Source organism: Marmota monax, unplaced genomic scaffold (assembly GCF_021218885.2).
Source record: "Marmota monax isolate L192 unplaced genomic scaffold, Marmota_monax_Labrador192_F-V1.1 WCK01_AAM20220418_F8-fsc00024, whole genome shotgun sequence".
Lineage (NCBI taxonomy): Eukaryota > Metazoa > Chordata > Mammalia > Rodentia > Sciuridae > Marmota > Marmota monax.
Window position 1 is genome coordinate 763,529 of NW_026695224.1, and position 26,011 is coordinate 789,539.

General features: G+C 38.9%; 1 protein-coding gene across 1 annotated transcript; it reads left to right on the forward strand.

The window, feature by feature from the left end:
* Window positions 1-20,107: 20,107 nt before the first annotated feature.
* LOC124086538 (ATP synthase F(0) complex subunit B1, mitochondrial) lies at window positions 20,108-21,221 on the forward strand. Its single transcript, XM_046434870.2, has one exon. It carries the CDS (start codon window positions 20,131-20,133, stop codon window positions 20,899-20,901), a length of 771 nt encoding a protein of 256 aa, XP_046290826.1. The 5' UTR covers window positions 20,108-20,130; the 3' UTR covers window positions 20,902-21,221.
* Window positions 21,222-26,011: the final 4,790 nt, after the last annotated feature.

Genomic DNA, 26,011 nt, shown 5'->3' on the forward strand with positions numbered 1-26,011 from the left:
GAGAGTAGGCAGGCAAAATAGAAGTCAATGTTTCTTAATCTAGTCTCAGACGTGACATCCCATCATGTTTGCTCTATTCTACTCATTAGGAACAAGTCATTACATACAACCCACTCTCCAGGGGAAGGATATTGCACAAGAGTATGAATACTAGGAAGCAGGGATCAAACTGAGCCTTCTTAGATCCTGTCTACAACAAGAATCATTGCAATAACTTAGGCATGAAATGTTAATAGTCAGTACTAAGGTTGAGGTAGTACAAATAGAAACAGACAAATGATAAAAATAGATGGCAGAATTAATGGAATTTGGAATTGGAATGAGGAGGTGTAGAAGTTAAGAATGAGTGAGGTTCTGGCTTGAGCAAATAGGAGAATAATGATGCTATTTTCTGAGATGAACATAAAACTCTAAGTGAGAAATTTTATGAGCCTTGCTTTGTACATGTTGAGTTTGAGGTACTTGCATACCTCAAATTTTTCTGAGTGTACATGTTGCAGAATCAAAAACAGAGTTGTCAAATAAGTTGTCTTTTTCAGATCTAATCCAGAACAAGATTTGGGGTTTTTCCCCAGATATCCAACTTCAGGCAAAATTTTCATAAATGCATGTTATTAGTTGATTCTTCCCATTTGTTGATGTTATTCTTTAAATCTGTGGATGGATGGATGGCCCTTCTGGTACAAATATTCAAAGACATTAGCAGTAGGATCCATTCCATAATTATTCATTCTGTAATTGTCCAGTCAGGAAAAGTAGGGACTAGCCCAGCAAAATTTTCCTCTAGTTGCACTATATTGATATTATATACATTCTCTGTCTTCATTTTGGATGTGATACATTAGATATGACAAAAACATTTTCCAGCCTGTGCTTAAGGTAAATTTTAAGTTTCATCAAGAATCATCAGATACCTGAAATACAAAGAACTTAGAAGAAAGTTTCCATTTTCAGATGTTTCTGACCAATGGGAGAGAACACAGTAGGCTCAGAGGGTCAGCATTACAAAAACAAAGGTTGTCTCCTTGGCAGAAATTCACAAAGATCCCTAAACATGAATTGATTTGGAGATAAACTAAGTTTAGTGATAAGAAAATGCAAGCACATAGCAGGAATCAGTAAAATGTTTTGTTCTATTGTTCAATATCTTTTTTTAAAATTTGTTTTAATTAGTTATACATGACAATAGAATGCATTTATGCACTTTGATATATCATACAGAGATGGGATATAATTTCTCATTTTTTTAAAGAGAGAGAGAGAGAGAGAGAGAGAATTTTTTAATATTTATTTTTCAGTTTTTGGCGGACACGACATCATTGTTTGTATGTGGTGCTGAGGATCGAACCCGGGCCGCATGCATGCCAGGTGAGCGCACTACCTCTTGAGCCACATCCCCAGCCCAATTTCTCATTTTTTTAAGTGTACATGTTGCAGAATCATATTGGTCATGTAGTCACATATATACCTAAAGTAATAATGTCTGTTTCATTCTACTATCTTTCCTATCCTTGCCTCCCCTACCCTACCCTCCCTTCACTTCCCTCTACCTAATCTAAGATAATGTTAGTGTGTTTTCCCATCTAGAAGTATGGATCTAAGGCAGCATAAATTCTACCCTGTAGACCTATGGTGTCCCTGAAGGTTTCCAGCCCTTCGCCTTTAATGATGAGACAAATATAAACAGCACCCAGTGTACACAATACATAGCTTTAATCCTAATAGCTTTCACTAAGGCATCTACTGCTTTCTTGCATTAAACCAAAATAATGAGTTCAGTAACTATCTATAGTACAAATAGAAAACTTGTTAAAATGGTTTACAATTTCAAATGGTAGATGAGAGAACAGAGGTAATGTAGTATGCATATTTGCAAGGGAGGAAGAGAGAAGCTAGAAGTAAAAATTCACAGGAAGAGTGGAAGAGGAGCCAGCAGAGATTAGCTGTTGGTTGGAGAAAAGTTGGAAAGAAAATAGACAAGAGAATGGAAGAATACAAACAAAGAGAAAAAAAGACATAAGAGTACAACAAAAATGAAAAACACCATTCATATATCATTGTCCTCCACACGTTGATGCATAAAAAACATCCTATTCCAAATATGGTAGAGAGATTAGTGAATCAAAAAATAAATTAAGGGGCTGGGGTTAAGGCTCAGTGGTAGTGCACTTGCTTGGCATGTGTGAGGTACTGTGTTCGATTCTCAGCACCGCATATAAATAAATAAAATCATGGTCTATCAACAACTAATAAAAAATTTTTAAAAATGAATAAATAAAATAAATTTTGCTGGAAAGTCAAATTGTCTTTGTCAGTGTTCAACAGTTTCTCAGCCCTGTCTCTGACGTCTCTCAGGATCACCAAACCCAGATCAGTCCTTGCAAACTCAGTCTCTATCCTACCGATCTGGGCTTCAGATATCTCAGGCTCAGCCATGCTGCAGTTCCAAGATCTCAATGCTGCTCCTACTTACAGAGAGACCAATAGTGATACCTGGGGTTGCAAAGAAGCAACCCCAAGATGTAGCAGCAAGACAAGAGCTACCAGCACTCTCAACAGGAAGACTTCAGGCTCCTCCAAACCCACAGGCATCCCCACACTGGATCTGCATGTCCCAGCTAGCATCTCCAAACAGAGTTCCTTGTGGTGGTAAACCTGCTGTCACCCAGGCCCCAAGCCCTGGCAGATGTCCCAAATGGGTACAACCACGTGCAAGGCAAACCTGGAGTCTCTCCTGAAGCAGTTCTCTAGGCCATGGTGACAGTGGTAGTGGCAATGGTTGTTGGCAGTAGGCAGAGGGTCAGCAGCAGCTGCAGCTGCAGCTGTGGGGGCAATGTCACCAGGTGATCTCGGGGGTCAGCAGTAGTGTCAGATTCAGTTGCATCCAGGGCAGGGGTATCTTCTGTGGCAGTACCCACAAAGAAGAACTGTCACGACCCCTTGCCCGCAAGGAAGACGCAACTCAGGAATCTTCTTTCAGCAGTTTATTCAGGCCCTTGATATTTCTTCTTCTCTCTCTCGGATGCCCCTCCCAGCCTTAATAAAGCATCTCAAGCCCCAATGCGAAGCTGCCACGTGGAGCTTTCTCATAGGGTGGTGAAAAACCATGCGCCAACTCTCCCAAATAAGGAGTTGTTTGTCACAGACCACAGCGGAGCCAGCGCCATCTTGTAATGGCGACCATAGTCTGCAGAAATGGCAGAAGCGGCTCACCACTGTTCCCCCTTTCTGTTTTCTTAAAACAATACAGGCGAGAGTAGAGGTCCTATCCCACTGTGCAGAAGTGGCTGCATAGTATGGCTCAGTCCTAAGGAGGGCCCTTCCCCAGATCTGAGGCCATATCAGCCGACGCCTTTTTTCGTGGGGCGGGGCGTGGACGCGTCTAACCCGCATGCAATAGGACATGCTCTCCTTGAGGTCCACGTCAAGGATCACTCAAGTGCAGTGCCTTGCCTCGCATCCTGTATCGTGACGATGGTGGACGAAGGGGGATAGCTGAGGCTGAACTGTGGCTGTTTATAACGACAAACAAGTTGACAGCACCCTGAAAGAAAGGCACGGACTTTAAGACGATAGAAAAGCACTAGTGTGGAAACCCATCTGCGTGCAATGGCAGTAAGACCGGCAGAGTGCAAGGGCTTTCCAACACTAAGAGAATAACAAGGAAAGTCATGTCGATCCCAGTGCAATGTTATAATAACTTGGGGTGTAACGACCATGTCAAAGGTTTACTGTTTAAGATGCGCAAGCCAGACTTGAGGTGAGTTGCCATTTTCTAAAGCTGCAAGAGCTTGTATGATCATAGCCTTATCGTGAGCACTGCGGGCCTTAAGGTGACAGAGAAACCACAAACAGAGGAACATACCGAAGCAACACATTGCACCAAAAATGCCTACCCCCACCCACTCCTTAAAAAAGGAAAAGGCAGAGGATAGCCAACTGGTGAATTGACCCAAAGTCACTGGTTCCACACGGGTGCTATTCAGGACAGCAATCTGAGTTAGTTGAGACTGGATCAAGTCTTCTGCTTCCATGGACCAGGTTCCGGATAGATACTCTCCGATGATGCGGGAGGCATTTCTGGAATCATTAAATCTGACAGAGGTTATACATAAATGTGCACGTTGATCAATACAACCCAAATGTACTAGGTCAGACAATTCCTCAACTTGAGCTTGAAGCAGATCTATCCTTTGATTAGCAGCTAGAATCCCAGATAAAATGTGTTGATTAACTCTACTTTGAGATTCAAGTATGGTGGATGTTTGTTGAATAACCTGATTAATAGTGGCAGCAGTTTGTACTTGGCTGGCCATGGCTACTCCAGTTGTAACTGCTGCAGCAGCAGATACCGCCACAGCTGTCACTATAGCTGCCGTAATTCCAAAATCTCTACGGGCTCTAATCAGTTCAACAATAGGAAAGGATTCTGGATCTGCAGTAACCGGGATCGGGACAAAGGTTGGAATTTTCATAATCACTGCCATAGCCCAGGAGCCATTCCAACACTCAGACAAATAACAGGTAATATTAGAACAATTAAGCATCCCCTGTAATGTAACATTAGCCAAAAGAAACAGGAACGGAGATTGGAGACAGACTGCTGCGGAGGGTAATGTAGCATTAAACAATTGTGAATTGTGTGAAGTAATTTTAAGTCTCCTACCTCGCTCCGAGTCTTGGGTACTGCCAGAAACATTAAACAGCCAACTCTGGACTCCTAATATTTCCCTGGGGAAACACAAGCGCGGACTAGACTAGCCCAATCTGAGGGAGTCATGCAGTATCTAGACAGACTCTCCACCTGAGTTAGTGTGAAGGCGGCATCTATGCCATAAGTGCGGACAGATTCTGCCAAGGTCTTCACAATTTTAAAATCTAAGGGTTCATGGAATCTTCCCCTATTGTCATCCTGAAAAACTGGATAAGCAAGACCCATCTCAGCGTTAACAGCCCTCCATGTTTGGGCATGGAAAGCTCTCCCCGAAACACCCCCATCATATGGCGGTGGATCCGGGGGATCGCTTTTCTTGAGCCCCTGTTTATTTCTGTTCCCTTCTCCTATAGCTAAACTCTCTAGCTGACGAGACTGCCTCCCGAGCTCTTCCTCCTCATCCTCCTCTTCCTCTGACCCACTTTCACATGGGGGTGTGCGCAGCGTACTGAGATCTGGATACAATCGTCTCCTCCCCTGTTTCACGCTCCGCACACTCCCATCCTCCTGAGGCACCTCACTTCCTGCCGTCTCCGATTTCTCCTCATGTAACTGCTCTAGAACTTCCTGTCCTTTAGTAAGTGCTTCCTGACATCTGCCATCTGTAAGGCAACTACGGACCATTTTCCAAAGGGGTATCACCCCACCCTCTAATATGCCCTGCTCAGAAGCAAAGTCAAGATCTTTGCCTAATTTATCCCAACTAGGTACAGTAAGGCTGCCCGAAAATGCAAACCACGGTGCAGCGATGTCTATCTTCTGTAAAAATCTCTGTAAAGTACTATGTTTCACTTCCAGGCCCTTGGAACGTAACAGGCCATCTAGGGCCAGGAGAAGTGGACTTGAAGATGCGGCACCCATGACACAACAACAAAAGAAGCACAAAAAACAAAAGCGAAATGACACAACAAAAGAAACACAGAAAACAAAAGCAAAAGTAGAAGCGAAAGTACACAGTGCAGCTGCAATAAAATGTAATGCTCTCTCTTTCTTTACAGAGGAGCTGCCCCGCTTTGGTCGCGGATCCCACTTACCTGGGACTAACCCCGCTTTGGTCGCGGATCCCACTTATTGGGACTAACCCCGCTTTGGTCGCGGATCCCACTTACCTGGGACTAACCGGTGCACCACCCCTGACTGCTGAAAGTTCTGGTTCCCGGGTTTCGGCACCACTTGTCGCGACCCCTTGCCCGCAAGGAAGACGCAACTCAGGAATCTTCTTTCAGCAGTTTATTCAGGCCCTTGATATTTCTTCTTCTCTCTCTCGGATGCCCCTCCCAGCCTTAATAAAGCATCTCAAGCCCCAATGCGAAGCTGCCACGTGGAGCTTTCTCATAGGGTGGTGAAAAACCATGCGCCAACTCTCCCAAATAAGGAGTTGTTTGTCACAGACCACAGCGGAGCCAGCGCCATCTTGTAATGGCGACCATAGTCTGCAGAAACTGCAGAAGCGGCTCACCACAAAGAACTCCAGGCAACCTCAAGCTGGCAGCAGTGAAATCAGAGGTAGCAGCAATGGTGGTAGCGGTGCAGGCAACTATTGATTGACATGAGACTTGAAGTTCAGCAGCAGCAACCATGGAGGTAGCATAGGAACTAGTGTTCAAGGTAACTGTGGCCATGAGAAGAGACCTCTGGGCACTGCAGCAGCATCTACCCAATATCATATCTTTATTATATTATCCCCCAAATTTTTATGAGATATAAGTCCAGGCCTTATATATATAGATGACAGAAAAGGAAAGGATACAGAGTGTTAGAAACAAATGTTTCTGTTCATTCCTCAACTAACATGCACATGGACCAAGATTCTGGAGCCCATCAGTGTTCAAGATGGTAACCAGACAGACAGATTCTTTGGCAACACTGCTTCTTTTCCAGGAACCTTAGAAACTAAACCACATCCTTTTGTTCCCATCAAAATACAACAGCCTCCTTTTGTTTTTACATTTCAAGGATACCTACAAATCTTCACTAAGAAGAATTTCAGAAAAAGTATCAATGAAGGTACAATAGAAAAAATCACAATAATTTCTTGAATCAATTATGGAAAATGAGCCAGCCCTGACTGAGTGAATGCTAACTAATTTTCTAGATTCAAACCTAAGTCACAACAAATGAGATCATACATGCCGAAAGTCTGATTGAAGAGTCAGGTACCAAAAGTCTATGAAAACATTAATTAATATTAATCATTACTAATTATTCATTAATTTAGTTAATTGGTTATTCATTAATAGATATTAATTGTCTGCTGAGTATCTACTATATACCAGGCATGATTCTTAGCAGTTTACATTTAACCTTACAATAACTCCATGAGGTGGGTTTTTTTGCACAAGGAAGCAGAAACACCAAGAGAAGTAGCTTGTCCAACGTCATAGAATAAGGAAATAGTGTATTTATTATGGGATGTGTAGCGTCTGAATTCAGAACACTGTATTATAACCTTTATATTCTAATGCTCTAACATGAGCTTTTATCCTTTGCTAAAAATAATCCTTCTCATGAGTTGTGCAGACAAAAGAAACTTGCTCTTGAGAGAGAAAGAAGCATATTCAAAGCACAGTAGTCTCATGTCATAGGACAAATAGGCTGATGGCACTCGAGATGTTTACATTGGGAATAGAACTGTGAGCGTGGTATCTAACATCCAAGGTCTTGGCAAAAGAATTCTTACTGCATGAGTTTCCTAGAGTGAAATTTGCAAAAATCCTTAAAGGAATTCATATCAAGCAAGTATCAAACCTAAGACTCAAGTCAAGCATATGTGGTCTATATTGGAAGACCTTCCATGCTGGTCATAGCTTAATGTGTCAGTCCATACAGTAGCCCTATCAGATGGGCACTAGTATCATCCTATTTTATCAATGTGAAACTGATACTTTGGAGGGAAGAAATAGCTTGCCTAAAGTCAAAACCCCATTAGGGGCTAGGATGCAACTCAAACCCAGTTCTGATGGATTCACAGCCCCTGGGATCCCATCCTAGGTGGGCTGCCAAAGGCCAAGATGACTGTTTTCCAATATAAGAAGATAAGGTCTGTATAAGAAGAATTAAACTATTCCACATAATTCAGCAGCAAAGAATTAGCAACTTAACCAAAAACTAAAGTTGCTCTACATGAAGAAACATCCCCTCACCACCAGAACTCTTTAAGAATATGAGACAGATCACACTTGTATGAGTGCCCATCACTGATGTAATCAGGCCATTGCTTGGCAATGTAGAAGGGAAGGGATTCTTGAGAGATTCTTGCATCAAGAAATGGTTCAACCAAGGACCTTCAAGGTCCTCCCTGATGCTGGGACTCTATAATTGACAGAGTCAAACTCCTATATTTCCATTTCTGGAAGCTTTTGTACTCTGCATTTCTTACCATAAAGCCAAAAAACAATGCAGATTAGGAACACAAAACTCATCTTAATATTCTTTCTACTCACAGCAGGTGTTTGAATCACTAAGGATTTAAGATCAGCCTTAAAATTAATAGGAATCACTTTTTAATTTGGCTGGGCAATTTCATTTTTCAGCTGCTCTGTGTGGTCACATTAAACTGTGACCCGCATGGGAGGTCTTCCAATATAGACCAGATATGCTTAACTTGGGTCTTAGGTTTGATACTTGCTTGAGATGAATTTCTTTAAGGATTTTTGCAAATTAAACTCAAGGAAACTCATGCAGTAAGAATTCTTTTGCCAAGACTTTGGATGTTAGACATTGCACTCACAGTTCAATTCACAATGTAAATACCCTGAGTGCTGTCAGCCTATTCATCCTATGACATGAGAGTACTGTGCTTTGAACATGCTTCTTTCCTTCTCAAGAACAAGATTCTTTTGTCTGCTAAACTTGCAAGAAGGATTATTTTCAGCAAAGGGTAAAATCAGGAAATAAGAGTAGCTGACAATCTGCATGCGTTCAGTTCAGTCTCTCCCTCTCCAAAGACTAAACTTCAATCCTTCCAGACACACGGGCCCAGGGGAAATAACACTGGACTCTAGAGAAAGATGTAATTCTCAGAAAAAAAATTGAAGCCATTAAATGGCAACTCTCTCATTTTCCATCTACTAAAACTATAAATCTTGCTGCCCCAGTGCTTCTCCTCTTTCTTTCCTCTTATAATTGAGGAAGGAGTCCTTCTCTATGTATGTGAAAGACCCAGTTCTCTCACTGTGTTACAGACCTCAATCCCTTAGCCTTCTGAGAGCTGTTTTTCTTGGCCTCTCCTGTATCTTCATCACTCCTGCTTCTTTGTACATATCCCCCCAAATTGCAAAAACATTCTAGTGTCTTAAACCTTTAGAGAAAGAAACTCCATATACCTCACATGCCTCTTCAGGATCTAGTCTATCCTTCCCTCTTCTGAAGTCAGTCTTCAGAAGAATTTGAGCTATTTACAGCACTGTCTCCTCCTCCTCACACTGAATTCTTTCCTTGATCTCCCAACTACCTTCATCTCCATGACTCCACCACAAGAGTACTTACCAAGGGCACTAGAGGCCTCCACATTTCTAAATATAACCATCATATATTCTTGGAAGCATTTGCATTGTTCTTAAAATGTTCTCTATTCCTCATCTCTGTGACTGCATATTAGACAGATCACAGTTGTGTGAGTGCCCATCACTGATGTAATCAGGCCAATGCTTGGCACTGGTAGAAGAGAAGGGATTTTTGAGGGATTCATGCATCAAGAAGTGGTTCAACCAAGGACTTCCAAGGTCCTCCCTTATGCTGGGACTCTTGACAGAGCCAAACTCCTATTTTTATTTGTGCCTAGCCAGACTGCGGCACTTTTGTACTCTGAATTTCTTAACATAAAGCCCTTTATGGTAAGAAATGTCTTTATGTCAAATGCAGTGTCTTTATGTCAGATGCAAAATGGCAGTCTTTATGGCAGCATCTTTCTCTAGAGTTTACTGTCATTTCTCCTGGGCCCATGTGTCTGGAAGAATTGACGTTTAGCCTGTGTAGAAGGAGAGACTGAGCCGAACACCTGCAGATTGTCAGCTACTCTTAATTTCTGCTTTTATCCTTTGCTGAAAATAATCCTTCTTGCAAGTTTATCAGACAAAAGAAGCTTGTTCTTGACATTATGAACCCTTAACCCTTAAAGACAGTGGTTCTAAACACTTATCATCTCTTGATAATTTTTCATAAGTAAAAGACCCATATGCAGTGGAGAATATGTTTTTGATACACAGCAGCCATTCTACCTTCCTTGGATAAACTCTGCCCTCATTTTCTGTAGGAAATCATCCACACCACACCCACACCATCCATGAACTTCAAATAGAATTGATTCCACCCTTGGCTGCAGGATAGGGCACAGGACACAGGACTGACTAGCCAGTAAGTCATATTCCCCATTGAGGGGTTGAGGTCTATAACACAGTCAAAGGACTGGGCTAAACCTGATATCTGATAGGATTCTTTTTTCTGAGAATTAAATGAACAGTAGAATTAAAAATTCATAATGGCAGAGAGATTTCCATCTCTTTTATTCAGGAAATGATCCATATAACCCAGATTTTAGACATAGTCAGCAAACTATACATCTTTACACCAAATCTAGCTTAATACCTGTTCTTATATGATCCAAGAACTAAGAATGACACAGATTAGGTGTTCAAAATACTTCACTAAATGAATAATGAAAGTATTTGGGACACTGGAAATTAACAAATTGACATTTGTAAATAATTGGAGAGGAAGGTTATGTGAAAGAGCTAATATGTGACCTATAAAGTCTATTACATTACTATGTACCCCTTTACACAAAAAAATTGATGGTTCTTAAAATAATGCTTGACACAGCTTAGGTGTTCAAAAAATACTTTACTAAATGAATAAATGAAAGTATGTATGCATCTAAATTGCCAAGTGGCTAAAATGTATTCAGCTTTATCTCACCACCATGCTGAGATCATCTCTGCTAGCTCATGTGAAATCCCTCTCAAAGAAGGTAACTCCTTGGCTACCAACACTTGCCAAAACAACCTCCTGAAATATCTCTTAGTTTTTCTAACATCAAACTACTCATAGATGCTTATTTTTAATTTTTTTTACTAAATTGACAAGTTGTCTTAATAATTTTATATCTATCATGAATGACATATCCTGCTGCTAGTTATTCAAGCATTATGAACCCCTAACCCTTAAAGACAGTGATTCTAAACACTTATCATCTCTTGATAATTTTTCATAAGTAAAAGACCCATATGCAGTGGAGAATATGTTTTTGATACACAGCAGCCATTCTACCTTCCTTGGATAATCTGCCCTCATTTTCTGTAGGAAATCATCCACACCACACCCACACCATCCATGAACTTCAAGTAGAATTGATTACACCCTTGGCTGGAGGATAGGGCACAGGACACAGGACTGACTAGCCAGTAAGTCATATTCCCCTGCTTACTGAAATTGGATAAAGGACAACCCTGATCCAATCAGAGGGAGACACAATGAGATTTTAGTGGGACCATGAGGAAAGAAACATGCTCTCTATTCTACCTGACTTGAACATAAAACCATGAGGGATTTGAGACACTGGAAGCTATCATATCCCAGTGGAATTTTATCTTATAGTAAAAATGGAGGAGAATATCCATAAACCATAAAGAAATTGAGTGTAGTGAAATTTTTTAAGCCACTGGACCAAGAGTTTACCACACTCTAGTTTTTTTGGTCATCATGTAACTCAGTAAATTCCCTCTTCACCAAAGCCAGATTGATTTAGAGCTATTGGGATTAGGAGGAATAAAAACCTAACTGAAGAACCTGTCTAGTTTATTCCTCTCTGTTCCATGCTTCAAACTAGCCACCTAGACAAGTGGAACAGGCAGATTTTGATGAAACACCAGCAGAAACTGGCCACTCACTCCAGAAACATGGCAGAGAAATCATCATGACAGAGACTCCAAGTCTGCAAGAGGCCAGCTGTAGGGTCTTTAGAGACAGCATGGCAGAATTTTAAAGATAGTTGTGACCATAGAGAAGATCATACATTTAGAGGGTGACTCATCCAAAAGCATGCAGGGCCAGAAAGGGAACATGGATGAGTAAAGGGGTCAGGAGTGAGAAAAGCAACAGCAGGAGTACAGTGAAAACAGGCACCAGGAGCAGGAGACAGTGGTAGACACAGGGTTGCACTGGAGGCTTCCATCTACCTACATGAGCAGCCTTTACTCAGTGACACGGGTCATTGATTCTCATGATGTGGGAATGAAGATTCAAATATCCAAGATTTTACCTGAACTCTTCCTACTATTAAGTGTTGCCAAACTGTGATTTTAATAAACTGTGAGTTCAATGTAACACACTTTGCTATTACATTGCTAGAGCATCCCTTGTGCAGATGGAGGCCATGCAGTGCTAGTGAGTAAACTCACCCTCAAAATGGTGACTGTCTTACCTTCATGCTCCCCAACTGCTAGCAAGGGTCCGATTACAAATTCTAGTATACTAATTATCCTCTTTCACTGGAAGAGAGTAGAGATCATACTTTAATAAAAGTAATTCTTCATACCTGGAGGGCAATGCCAGTCTGCACCATGTTCCTATATACAGGAAAATATAATCCTTACAAAAGTCCCTAGGATGTAAGTGTTATTACTATTTCCACTTTGCAGATAAGGAAACTGAAGTTTCTAGAAATTAAGTGATTTCCATAACATTTCGAAAAGCCAGAACTCAGCTACTCTCAGAACTTAACCCTTTGTCTTTCCTTCTAACCCAAATCTGCTTTGGGTAGAACTCTCACCTAGCATATGTCAGCACCAAAAAAAAAAAAAAAAAAAGAATAAGAATAAGAAAATAAAACCCCTCAACTTCTTTCTGATGTCTCTTTGCTTTTCATCTCCACGGCTATCACCATCTTCTCGCATCTGGATTGCTGTCTCAGGCTCTCTAGCTTCACCTTTACCTTGCAGTTCATCTTCTATGCCACAATTAGAGCTTCTGAAAATGCCACCCAGCCTATATTTCCATGATCTTGCCATCTCATAATCTTTCTCCTTTCGCAGCATTTATCACGTGTGTCAGAATTGTCCTTGCACATACTTGTCTCTCCCCCACTTGACTGAGGAAGTTTTACAACGAAGGGATTCATCATTGGGTTCCAGTGCTTAATATTTGGCTCATAGTAGATACTCAATGGATATGGAAAGAATGGAAGAAAAGACAAGGGAAGAAAATGGGGAGGCAGAGATAAAGCTCTGAGATTATGAAAAGAAGTGAATTTACAGTTAACCTAGTCTGATGAAGAAATAAGCATATAGGGGAAAGTGCTATCACTGGGGAAGCCAGTATCAGTCCTAGGTCTCCTCAGGCCCACTGCAGGCATGCTTTAGAAATCACACATCTAAATGGAGTATTCAGCTCCTTCAAAGATTAGTCATAATTTCCTATTTCTTAAGTCATTGAAAATTTAGAGCATCTGATCAAAATTTAAAGTTCTCAGTACCACCCTGGGTAAAAATAATACAAATAGTCTTAGAGGAAAGTTAGACACTCAGTTAACACTTGCTTATTCACCTCTGATTTTAAAACAAGCAATACAGCATTAGCTCAACTAAGCTTATATCTCTTCATCTATTCCTAGACAAACACCGGCATGAATGACCTTGGTTATCTCTGCACTGTTCTTCCCAGGAGTTCAAATCCCTAATTATCTTTTAACTGTTCATTGTTTATCCAGGAAAAACATCCAGACGTATCTCCTTTAATATGACCAGGATAAATCCCCCTACTAAATGTATCTCTCCTTGGAAAACTCACAGTTTTCATTTTATGAGTTATTCTGGCCTAATATTTGGTTAATGTTAGTTTGTATAACAAATGTTGTCAGTGCCCCCATCTTCATCCCCCAAACCATCCTATTTGAGGAAGCCTCCAAACCATATTTTAGCACCCCCTGAGATGCCCATGTCAGAAAAGGGATTTATTTTCACATGACATTGCATTTGATTCTGATTCTCTGGCACTATGATCTTTTGGATGCTTTTTGTTACTGGGTATTTTTGTTACAGATGGTTATGTAATAGCCTGATGCATAATTGGTTGTGAAAAACTGTGTCAGCTCATGAAATAAAAATTAGCAATCCTTAAAAATGGAACCAGACACTTTATTAGCTTCCTAGATATTTGGAGGCTGGAAATCTGTTCTAAGAGTTAATGAAAAGGCAGAGAAACATAAAAGACAACTTCTTCTCCCTCAGGGATACCTAGCTCCTCTCCACTCTTGGAATATTCAGAACTGCCATTAAGATATACAAATCCAAAGATGGCAGGCTTCTCTTGTACATAGCTGAAGGAAGGGTTTCCTTAGGGTGTGCCTACATTGCTGTTAATTTTCTCTGGCCACAAATGCCTGCAGTTTCACTCTGCATATTGCCAAGAAAAGATGAGTTGGTATTTGAGTAAAGTAGAGGAGTAGACCAAGGGCCATGATCCAACTGAGGACCCTGGACTCAAGTCTTGACTCTGAGCAGCAATTCACTCAATTTCATGGAATTTTAAAAGATCTGATAAGCTGGATAAATATGACCAGGATAAATCCCCCTACTAAATGTATCTCTCCTTGGAAAACTCACAGTTTTCATTTTATGAGTTATTCTGGCCTAATATTTGGTTAATGTTAGTTTGTATAACAAATGTTGTCAGTGCCCCCATCTTCATCCCCCAAGACTCATTTTAGGAAGCACAGTACATTTCTGAATCTCTGGTCCTGAGAGCCTCCCCTGGAACCCTGGAAAGTGATTGTCCTCCAGGATATAAATATTAAAGAATTAACAGCCTCTGGCAGTTCAACCATCAACCTTCTGAAGCTGATGGACATTTGCCATTGGGAGAAATAATCTCGAGGTATGCATTTTTTCAGTTTACCATCAGTTTAAGCTACAGTAGTTCACTGTGGTATTTGAAGCACACTTCATTGACTATTTTTCCTTCATGTATCACTTCTTCATTTCTCTACCTGTGTTACCTGCACCTCCCATATACTGTTTGCACTCTAATCCTTGTTTCAAGATCTGCTTCTGAGGCATCCCAGACTAAGACAGTCTCTTTCATGAGACTTTTAAGCCTCATATGACTTTATTCACTTATGCTCAAAGTCTCTGGTAAATAGGAGCTCAGAAATGATTGAGGGGAAAAAAGCAAGGCAGCATTAAATACTATTATCATGTTGTTATTGTTGTTAGAAACTGTGTAAAATACACAGTCTGCCCTTCACTGAGCTGAGTCAGCAAGGTATCTCTGATTCTTGGGGTAAGTCACATTCTGGGAGCCCTGTTTTTCACTAAGGGAAAATGAGAAAAGAGTTGGGAATCCAGGCTCTTCAGGAAAAGCTGCCATGTAAGAGGTCAGACTCCAAAGGCAGAGATATGACTCATTCTTTAGTGAGAGCCTCCAAGATTGTCAGCCCTGTGACAGATGCTTAACAAGATTTCAGAAAGGACTGACCTCGGCCAGCACATGATCTCAAGGAGGTAATTCAGAATTAAAGCCAAATCAACAAGCCAGTTCTATAATTGAAGGTGAAAGCAAGGGGAGTTGTAGATATCGTTTGTGTCATAAAGGACAGGCATGTCACCTCCAAAAAAAAAAAAAAAGTCAAAATCAAGTCAGCACCTTACCTCTCACTGCTAGCTATGCAGAGATTTTAATGAAACATTCTTAGGTTCAATCCACACCAAAGGCTTGCTTCACCCAGCTCCTGACAAGGGGTAATTTATAGCTTAAAGAGATGTCATTGACTTTAATAGGCTTCAAATCTCACCTTAAAATCACTAACTCCTTACAGGGGTCCTGTTTTTTTTTTTAATATAGCTTCTACCTGCCTATGTCTTTCACCCCATTTAGGAATGAACTGGAGGAGCAAAAGAATCAAAAAGACATCAGATTTTAGAACTGGAAAGAATCTTATTAACCCAGAATTCCCAGATCCAAATAGCCTGACAAACACTTGCTAGGTCCAAGGGAATAACCACTTCTCAGTCATAAATCATTACTGCTAATTAGAAGTTCAGTTTCAGTGTGGCCAGTATTTTTTTTTCAAGAGAAGCTATCTATCCAGATTTATAAACAAAAAAAAATATTATCAATTAATTAGTATTTTTAAAATATCAAAACCAAATAATAAAAGTACTCTTCAGGTGAGTCTGGTAGTTATTTGGTATTCACCAGCTCAGCTGCAGAAATTGTTAAAATAGTGAAATCTTTCCATAAACTGATAAAAAATCATTAACCCAAACTCTCCAAATGACCCCGTCACCACCACATGGGTACTCTGACCTGCCCCAGACCTGTCAGGCTGTGCCATCACCCAGCAGCTAAAGAGTTAATATCAGTAGATCACCTCAAAGATCCTATTTCTGCATGGTGACCAGCATCTTATAGCTAGGTCAGTGCTTGCACTGTTCTTTCTTTAAAAAACAAAAACAAAAACAAATTTATGGAGATATGCTTGACATACAAGAAGCCATACACATTTAATGCATATATGTCCATGAGTTTGTACAGAAGCATATACCTGTGAAATCATCACCATCATCAAGGCCGTCAACATATCCATCACCTCCCAAAGTTTCCTCCCACCCCTTCATTACAAGTATTGTTGGGTTCTGTTGTTGTTATTATTATTGCTTTGGTAGTAGGAGTGTTGGTGAGAACATTTAACATAAGATTCACCCTCTTAGAAAGTTGTAAACATATTCCACACTATAGTTATCTATAGGTACTGTGCTGTACTGCAGATATCCAAAACATAATTACCTGGTATAACTGAAATTTTGTACCCTTTAATCATCACCTTCTCATTTCCCCCTCATTCTAGTCCTGTCTACTATTCTTTGGAAGTTTTTTTCATTGTGTTTTGTGGTTTGGAGATTTGAACTCAGGGTTGTAAGATCCCAATAAGAAATTCTAATGACTCTTCCAAGATCTGGGCTCTCTGTGAGATCTTTCTTAACCAACTACCTTCCCCCCTCCCCCGGCACCCCCTGCCCTAGAAAGACATGAGGAGACTTGTGTGTGAAACTCATGGCTTAAGCCACTGTTTCCCAGAGTAAGGACACCTGCTCCATATGTTTGCTTTCATTATTAATAACATGTTCACATTTCAGATGAATATTATACCAAATTAACCTAATTATGTATGACAGCTAATTTTCTGAGTGATAGGCAAGTATTTAGGGGTTTAAAAAAATAAATTGTGGAGATCACTCAAATTACATCTGTGAGGCCTTGGTGGGATGAGAAGAGAGGTGGATATTTGGTGAGCTTCTTCCCTAAAAGAGAGAGGAGATACTTTCTTTTATATTCAGAAAGCTTTGTCCTCAATGAATACTAAGTCATTAAATAACTCAGTCTTTTCCAGACTTATTTCCCATTTTTTCTCTTTGTACCCTCTTTACTCCATCTCTGAATGACTATATGAATCAGGTATTTTTCAAATAGGCTCAACTTAAATACTAACTAACCATTACACATGGCTATCAGGACATACAAACGGTTTTGAGAACTTGGGGGCTTCATCTTCCTTAACATACTACATAGTCAGTTGACAATGTCTACTTATGTTGGCCTACTTTCCCACTATTCTCCATCTTTGAGGCTTCAGTCCTATTCTTGGTGTCATCTTTTCTTACCTGGGCAACTCCAAAGCTATCCTCATGACATCCCTAATCACAAAAGAAGACATCTTGTCCTCCCTTCATTCTTGTCTCCACACAGCTTTCAGACCCCCAGTAAATCTCATCAGGAACACCAGGGCATTTGGGTGGGACCATTCTTCATTGTATAGGACACTGAAGGATGTTTAGTATTTCTGGGTGTTTCTTCCTAAATGTCAATAATGTATTCAAGTCATGGTCACCACAAAAAACATCCCTATGGGTTTCCTAAATGGGAAAAGAAGCCAGTGAGCACTAAGCACTAAGCACTAAGCACTAAGCTCACTTCACAGATGGGTTTGGGGAGATCAAACCATATCGGGTCCAGGTTAGTGCATTAATACTTGGCATTAGCAGCAAATGAGTGGTGCTCCTTTGTGTGTAGCTACCAAAGGGCTTATGAGAGTCCCCCATTTCCCCAAAGTGGCCAGAAGTCTTCTGCACCCAAAACCAGTTCAGAAATGGCCAGGAGAGGGCTCCTGAGTCTGAAGGAGATATGTGGATGTCAGAAAGATTCAAACAGGAACACAGCCCTGTCTTTCTCGCCCTCATCCTGGTGTATCTGAGATCCTCCTTCCAGAAGAAGAAGATGAAGGAGGCAAAGACACTGACTTTGAGCCCTGAAATTTCTGTTTTTCATCAGAAGAAAATGAGTTTATCTGGAGGTAAATAGATGATGTTTTGTAACAGGCAAAATGTGAACTTAACTAAAAACCTGAGTTCACTTACAGTAACTTACATTTTTGCATACTGTGTATTGTGATTCACGGTGGAGATAGCGATGATGTTAGTAGTAATTATCCTGATTTATATTCCATAACACTTTACATAATCATGTCTGTTCCTTACAATGACACATTGAGCATCTGAATTCAGGTGTTCTCTCTGAGAGCTAATGTCCTTGTTGCTGGGTTCTCTGCTGCATGCTGGAGAGTTCAGGGGAGATAAGACACTTAGATCAAGCACCATGAAGCCCATCTGATGAGAGGCCAGGAAGCCCGGCTTAGTGGGAGAGTGCCTGCCTAGTCTGCATAAGGCCCAGAGTTTGATCCGCAGCACTACCAAGAAAGAAAGAAATGAGAGATCATAGCATCTATGCTAAACAGAAATAATAAAAAGACACATTGAAGAGAGTAAGAAGGACAATATTGCATTACCAACACCAGGCAGCACAGTATAGAGAGAAATACACTCCACTTGGAGGGAAAAAGGAAAGTGATGTTGACTCAAACCACAAAACCAGTCCTGTCTCCGTAGAACCCAGTACTAACCATTCCCCTGTGGCCCTAAACCCCAGGATCAGTGGACAAAGCCTTCTGGCCTATTCTGGTATCAGGCTAGATCTCACAGCCCAAGGCTCCAGCTTGCCTGGAAGGTTTGATCGCTAAATCAGCCTTGCAGTGGTCCATGACCATTAAGGGATATATAATATAAAAATAATAAAGTGTGATATCAAAAACGGCATGGTGAAGAATTATTTTATGTGTCAAAGTTAAGTTTTTATCAGCTTAAAATAATCTATTATACTTATAGGGTGTTGTATTTATCATCCTGGAAACCACAAAGAAAAAAAACCCTGTAGTAGAACACAAAAGATCATAACAAAGGGACCAAAGTATATCACTAGAGAAAATCTAATTACAAAGGAAGACATCAAGAAAGGAACAAAGGATCAATAAAACAACCAGAAAAACATTAACAAGTGGCAATAGTAAGTTCTTGCCTATTAATAATTACCTGAACATAAATGAATTAAATTCTCCAATAAAAAGACAATCTCTACTTGTGGCTGAATGCATAAAACATGCGTGCACACCACACACACACACACACACACACACGGTACAACTACATGCAGCCTACCATAGACTCACTTCACCCTAATGGACAAACATAGCTTGAAAATATAAGGATGAAAAAAATTTATTGCTATGTAAATGGAAACCAAAAGACAAGAGATGTAGCTATATTTAAATCAGACTTAAGTGAACTTTGAATTAAAAACTGTAATACAAAATAATTCTGTAATTACAAAGGGATCAATTCATCAAAAGTACGTAACAATTATAAATATACCTGCCCTCAACACCAGAACACAAAAACTGTATAAAGCAAATACTACTAGATCTGAAAATAGGCAATAATGTGAAGTAATAGGGGTCTATAATATCTCACTTTCAATAATGGGCAAACCATCCAGATAAGGAAACCATCCTCAATAAGGAAACATTGGACTTGAACAATGGACCCAACAGATAAGGAACATTACATTCAATTACAACAGAATACACATTCTTCTCAAGCACACATAAATATTCTTCATGAGAGATTCTGTGTTGAGCCACAAAACAAGTCTTATAAAATTTTGAAAAAACTGAAATCATATCAAATATCTTTTCTGACAACCATAGGATGAAACTAAAAGAGTAAAATTGGAAAATTCACACACAAGTGGAAACAACACACTCCTAAACAAGTAATGGGCCAAAAAAGAAATCAAAAGGAAAAAAATATTTAAACTTGTAACAAATGAAAATGTGTCAAAGGATGCTGCAAAAGCAGTTCAGGGTTGGGGGGAGGGGCAGATTTTATAGTAATAAATGCCTGTGACAAAAAAAAGAAGAATGCTCTCAAACAACAAACTAAGGTCAAACCTCAAAGACCGAGAAAACAAAAACTAAGCCCAAAGTGAGAAGAAAGAAATTTTCAAGCCTGGTGCGGGGACTTTTGGTGACCATGCTCTCCCGGGTGGTATTTTCTGCCTCCGCCAAAGCAGCCCCCTGTCTCAAGAATGCAGCAGTCCTAGGACCAGGGGTATTGCAGGCAACAAGGATCTTTCATACTGGGCAGCCACGTCTTGCTCCTCTACCACCTCTTCCTGAATATGGAGGAAAAGTTCGTCTTGGGCTGATCCCTGAGGAATTCTTCCAGTTTCTTTATCCTAAAACTGGTGTAACAGGACCCTACATGCTTGGAACTGGGCTTATCTTGTATTTTCTATCCAAAGAAATATATGTGATTACCCCAGAGACCTTCTCTACCATATCAATAGTGGGGTTACTCGTCTATGTAATTAAAAAATATGGTGCCTCTATTGGGGAATTTATTGATAATCTCAATGAGCAAAAAATTGCACAACTAGAAGAGGTGAAGCAGGCTTCCATCAAACAAATCCAGGATGCAATTGAGTTGGAGAAGTCACAGCAGGCACTGGTTCAGAAGCGCCACTATCTTTTTGATGTCCAGAGGAATAACATTGCTATGGCCTTGGAGGTTACTTACCGGGAACGGCTACATAAAGTATACAAGGAGGTAAAGAATCGCCTGGATTATCATATCTCTGTGCAGAATATGATGCATCGAACGGAACAGGAGCACATGATAAACTGGGTAGAGAAGCACGTGGTACAGAGCATCTCTGCACAGCAGGAAAAGGAGACAATTGCCAAGTGCATTTCAGATCTCCAGCTGCTCGCAAAGAAGGCTCAAGCACAGCCAGTTATGTAAATGTATCTGTCCCAGTTGAGACAGCTACACACAATTGACTGAATAAATGAAAACTAGTCTACATGACAAAATCTTTCTCTATTGCTATCTACTGAAATTACAGTTTACCTTTCCTAAAAAAGAAAAGTTCTTTTAATGAGAAAGCTAAATCTGTTGGCCAGATAGTTCTCATCATTACCCTGCATTTTGAGTTGTTCTTTGATTACTTTTGAAAAAGCAATATGCTTTTATTAAAACATTGCCTGGTGAACAATTACCAAGTAACAATTTGAATTTATAGTTAATCCCATCATCTTATAATAAATTGATGATTAAAACAAGATTTTTCAAGTTTTGTAAAAAAAAAAAAAAGAAATTTTCAAAGCTCAGAGTAGAAACAAATGAATAGAGACTAGAAAAACAACAGAAAAGACTAGAAAAAACAAGATTTTTTTTGAAGAAAAATAAAATCAGTAAACCTTTAGCTATTAAGGAAAAAGAAGAAGAGCTGACTCAAACAAACAAAATGATAAAAGAAAAAGAAGAGACATTATAAATGACACAAAAGAAATACAAAGGATCAAAAGAGTCTATTATGGACAATTCTATGCCAACAAATTGGATACCTAAAATAAATAGATATACTCCTAGAAAAATCAACCTATCAAGATTGAATCATGAAAAAATTAAAAATCTGAGCAGATCAATAATGAGTGAATCAGAAATTTTTAAAAAGGCTCTCATCAAAGAAAAGTCGAAGAAAAAAAATCTGATGACTTCACTGCAGAATTCTACTGAATACTGAAAGAACTAATAACAAAATCTGCTATGGTTTGGGTCTTATATGTCTCCCAAAGGTCCATATGCTAAATTCTTGGTCCCCAGCTTGTGACACCACTGGAATTTAGCAGGTGGGGCCTACTGGAAGGAAGTTAGTCATTGGGGTGTGTTCTTGAAGGGGATATTGGGACCCTGGCCTATTCCTCTCTCTCCCTTGGCTACCCAACAACCTTGAAGTGAGCAAATTTGCTCTGTTACACACTTCTAACCATGATGTTCTGCCTCACCACAGGCCCAAAGCAATGGAGCCAAGCAAACCAGGACTGAAACCTCTGAATCTATGAGCCAAAATTACTCTTTACCCCTTATAAGTTGATTTATCTTGGGTATTTTGTCACAGTGACAGAAAAGTGAATAACAACATAATCTTTCCCAAACTCAAGAAATTGAAGAGGAAGAAAAGCTTCCAAAAATATTTTATGAAAGTAGGATTACCCTGATACCAAAATCAGACAGTGATACTACAGGAAAAGAAAACTACAGGCCAATGTCCTAATGAATTTAGATGTAAAATTCCTCAACAAATTTGACAATGCATTAAAAGAATCATTCACCATGATCAAAGGGGGTTTATCATAGAAATGCAAATCTATAAATGAGATACACTACATTAACAGAATGAAGGACAAAAATCATATGACCATCTCAATACACAAAGGAAAAGCATTTGACAAAACCCCAAATTCTCTCACGATCAAAAAACAGTTAACAAATCACACTTTGAAGGAACATATCTCAAAATAATAAAAGCAATATATGACAAACTCATAGGTAACATCACACTGAAAATTGAAAAGCTGAAATCTCTTCCTCTAAAATCAGTAACAAGACAAGGATACTCACTCTTGTCACTTGTATTCAACCTGGTATTTAAAGTCCCAGTCAGAACAATTAGGCAAGAGAAAAAAAGGAAAGGCATTCAAATTGGAAAAGAAATTAAAATGTCCCAAATGTTGTTGCTGACAATGACTTAATTTTTTATATGAAAATCCCTAAAGACTCAAAAAAAAAAACCCAAACTAAAACTAATAAAAAAGTTCAGTAAGGTTGCAGGTTAAAAAATGAACACACAAAAATAAGTATCATACCTATATACTAACAATAAATTATCCAAAAAAGAAAACAATCCAACTTACAGTAAATTTTAAAAAAATTTAATTTAAAACTTAGGAATAAATTTAAACAAGACTCATATACAGCCAGGCAGAATGGTGCACACCTGTAATCTAAGCAGCTCAGGAGGCTGAGGCAGGAGGATTGCAAGTTCAAAGGCAACCTCAGCAAAAGTGAAGCACTAAGCAACTCAGTGAGGCTCTGTCTCTAAATAAAGTACAAAGTAGGGCTGGGGATGTGGCTCAGTGGTTGAGTACCCCTGAGTTTAATCCTGGTACCCAAAAGAAAAAAAATAAAGACTCACACACTGAAAGTTATAAAGCATTGAAAGACATCGAAGACATAAATAAATGGAAAGATATCCCATGTTCAAGGATTGGAAGAATAAATTTAAAAAAAAAATCCTTAATACCCAAAGCTATCTACATATTAAATGAAATCCCTATAAAAATTTCTATGACATTTTCACATAAACATAAAACCTTGTAAAATGTGTACAAAACCAAAAAAAAATCAAGTAATCAAAATAATTTTGAACAACAAGAGAAAAGCTAGAAAGATCATAATACTTCAAAATATACTACAAATAGAGTAATCAAAACATCATGGTACTGTCTTAAAATAGGCACATATAAATAAACCCACTCATCTACAATCTGTTTTTAACAAAGCATTCAAGAACACACAATGTTGGAAAGGACAGTATCTTCAATAAGTGATGTTGGGGCAACTACTATTGTCATGCAAAAGAATAAGATTGAATCCTCATCTCATACCATATTAAAAAAAAAAACTCAAAATGCTTAAAGACTTAAATGTAATAAATTGTCTGTTTTTTGAATGATGTAACAGAATACTAAAGACTGGATAAATCATAAATGATAGAAGTTTATTTGGCTACAAGTTCTAAAGGCTGGGAAGTCTAAAATCAAGGAGCTACATTTGGTGAGAACCTTCTTGCCCTACCATCACATGACAAAAGTTACCATATGGCAAGATGTTTGAGATAGATAAACAGAGACAGACAGACAGAGACAGAAAAATAAGGCCAAAATCCCTGCTTTCGTAACTAACCCATTCCCTAAATTAACCATTAATTCATTCATGAAAACAGAGTCCTCATGGCCTAATCACCTTTTAAAGGCCACATCTCCCAACACTTAGATTAGTGAGTAAGTTTCCAACACATGAACTTTGTTGGTGTAGGGTACATCCAAACCACAGCAGACCAGAAACTGTAAAATAAAGCAACTAGAGAAAACAAGGGGAAAGCTCACAAGACATTGGTTTGGCCGATGATGTTTTTGGACATGAACTCCAAAGCACAGGCAACAAAAGCAAAATATAGACAAATAAGACTGCATCAAAATAAAAAGTTTCTGCCTATTCAAGAAAAAAAATGAACAAAATAGAGAACCTACAGAATGACAGAGAATATTTGCAAACCATTTACTTGGTAAGAGGTTAATATCTAAAATATATAAGGTACTCAGTCAACCCAATAGCAAGAAAACAAAAATGCTCAAAGGACCTGAACAAACATTGCTCCAAAGAAGATATACAAACAGCTAACAGGTATATGAAAAACTGTTCAATGTTACTAACCATCAGAGAAATACATATTAAAACCATGAGATACCACATCATACCTGTTAGAATGGCTAATATAAAAAAAAAAAAAAGATAACAAGTGTTGGCAAGAATGTGGAGAAAAGGGAACTCTTATGCTTGGTTCTTGAGAATATAACTTATTAGTATAACAATTATGATAAACAACTATGGAGTTTCCTCAAAAAAATAAAAAATAGAATTATTATAAAATTACTAGTAATGTATTATCATTTATTATTAAACATTATTTGTTATTTTGCTGCCTTACATATTTGTTAAATAAATATTATTGTAAATTATTTGTAATTCATAAAGCACATAAAAGGCTTAATATTAAATATGTTTATAAATCAAAAAGAAAATGTACTCAGAGAAAAAAGAAGAAATAAAGTAGCCAATTAAATGAAATCATGGTAAACAGCACTCACATATAAAGGCATAAAATTATTCAAATACAATGCAATGTCATCCTTTACATATTAGATGATGTTTTATCCTTATTAAATTGATCTCAGTCTAAAAAAATGTGGCATATATACACAATGGAATATTACTCAGCAATAAAAGAGAATAAAATCATGGCATTTGCAGGTAAATGGATGGAGTTAGAGAAGATAATGCTAAGCAAAGTTAGCCAATCCCCCCAAAAAACAAATGCCAAATGTTTTCTTTGATATAAGGAGGCTGATTCATAGTGGGATAGGGATGGGGAGCATGGGAGGAACAGACAACTCTAGATAGGGCAGAGGAGTTGGAGGGGAAGGGAGGGGGCATGTGGTAATTAATGATGGTGGAATGTGATGATCATTATTATCCAAAGTACAGGTATGAAGACATGAATTGTATACAACCAGAGATATGAAAAAATGTGCTATATATATGTAATAAGAATTGTAATGCATTCTGCTGTCATATATAAATAAAAAAATTGGGCTGAGGATGTGGCTCAAGCGGTAGCGCGCTCGCCTGGCATGCGTGTGGCCCGGGTTCGATTCTCAGCACCACATACAAACAAAGATGTTATGTCTACCTAAAAAATAAATATTAAAAATTTAAAAAAAATTACATAATAAAAAAATTGATGTCAGTCTAGAAAAATGTATGCTAACTAAAAGGCAGCACTGGACAGCAATTTGGCTATACCCATTAATATTTATAAAGTTTATATCCCTTGGCTCAGCCTTTCTGCATATAGCTATTTTGCTCTGTAGAAACACTTACAAAGTAATCAAAATAAATCCAATAGTGAAAATGGATAACATCATGTTAAGCAAAATAAGCCAGAATAGGAAAGTCAAGAGTCATGTTTTCTTTCATATGTGGAAGTTGGACAGAAAAAAGAGCATCTCAAAAATAGAAGGGACCAGGCACAATGGCACTATAATCTCAGCGGCTCAGGAGGCTAAGACAAAAGGATCATAAGTTTAAAGCCAGCCTCAGCAATGATGAGGCACCAAGCAATTCAGTGAGACCCTGTCTGTAAATAAAATACAAAATAGGGCTGGGAATGTGGCTCAGTGGCCAAGTACCCCTGAGTTCAATCCCCTAGACCAAATAAATAAATAAA

Coding starts and splice junctions, on each gene's coding strand:
- LOC124086538 (XM_046434870.2), top strand. CDS start 20,131: ATGCTCTCCCGGGTGGTATTTTCTGCCTCCGCCAAAGCAGCCCCCTGT.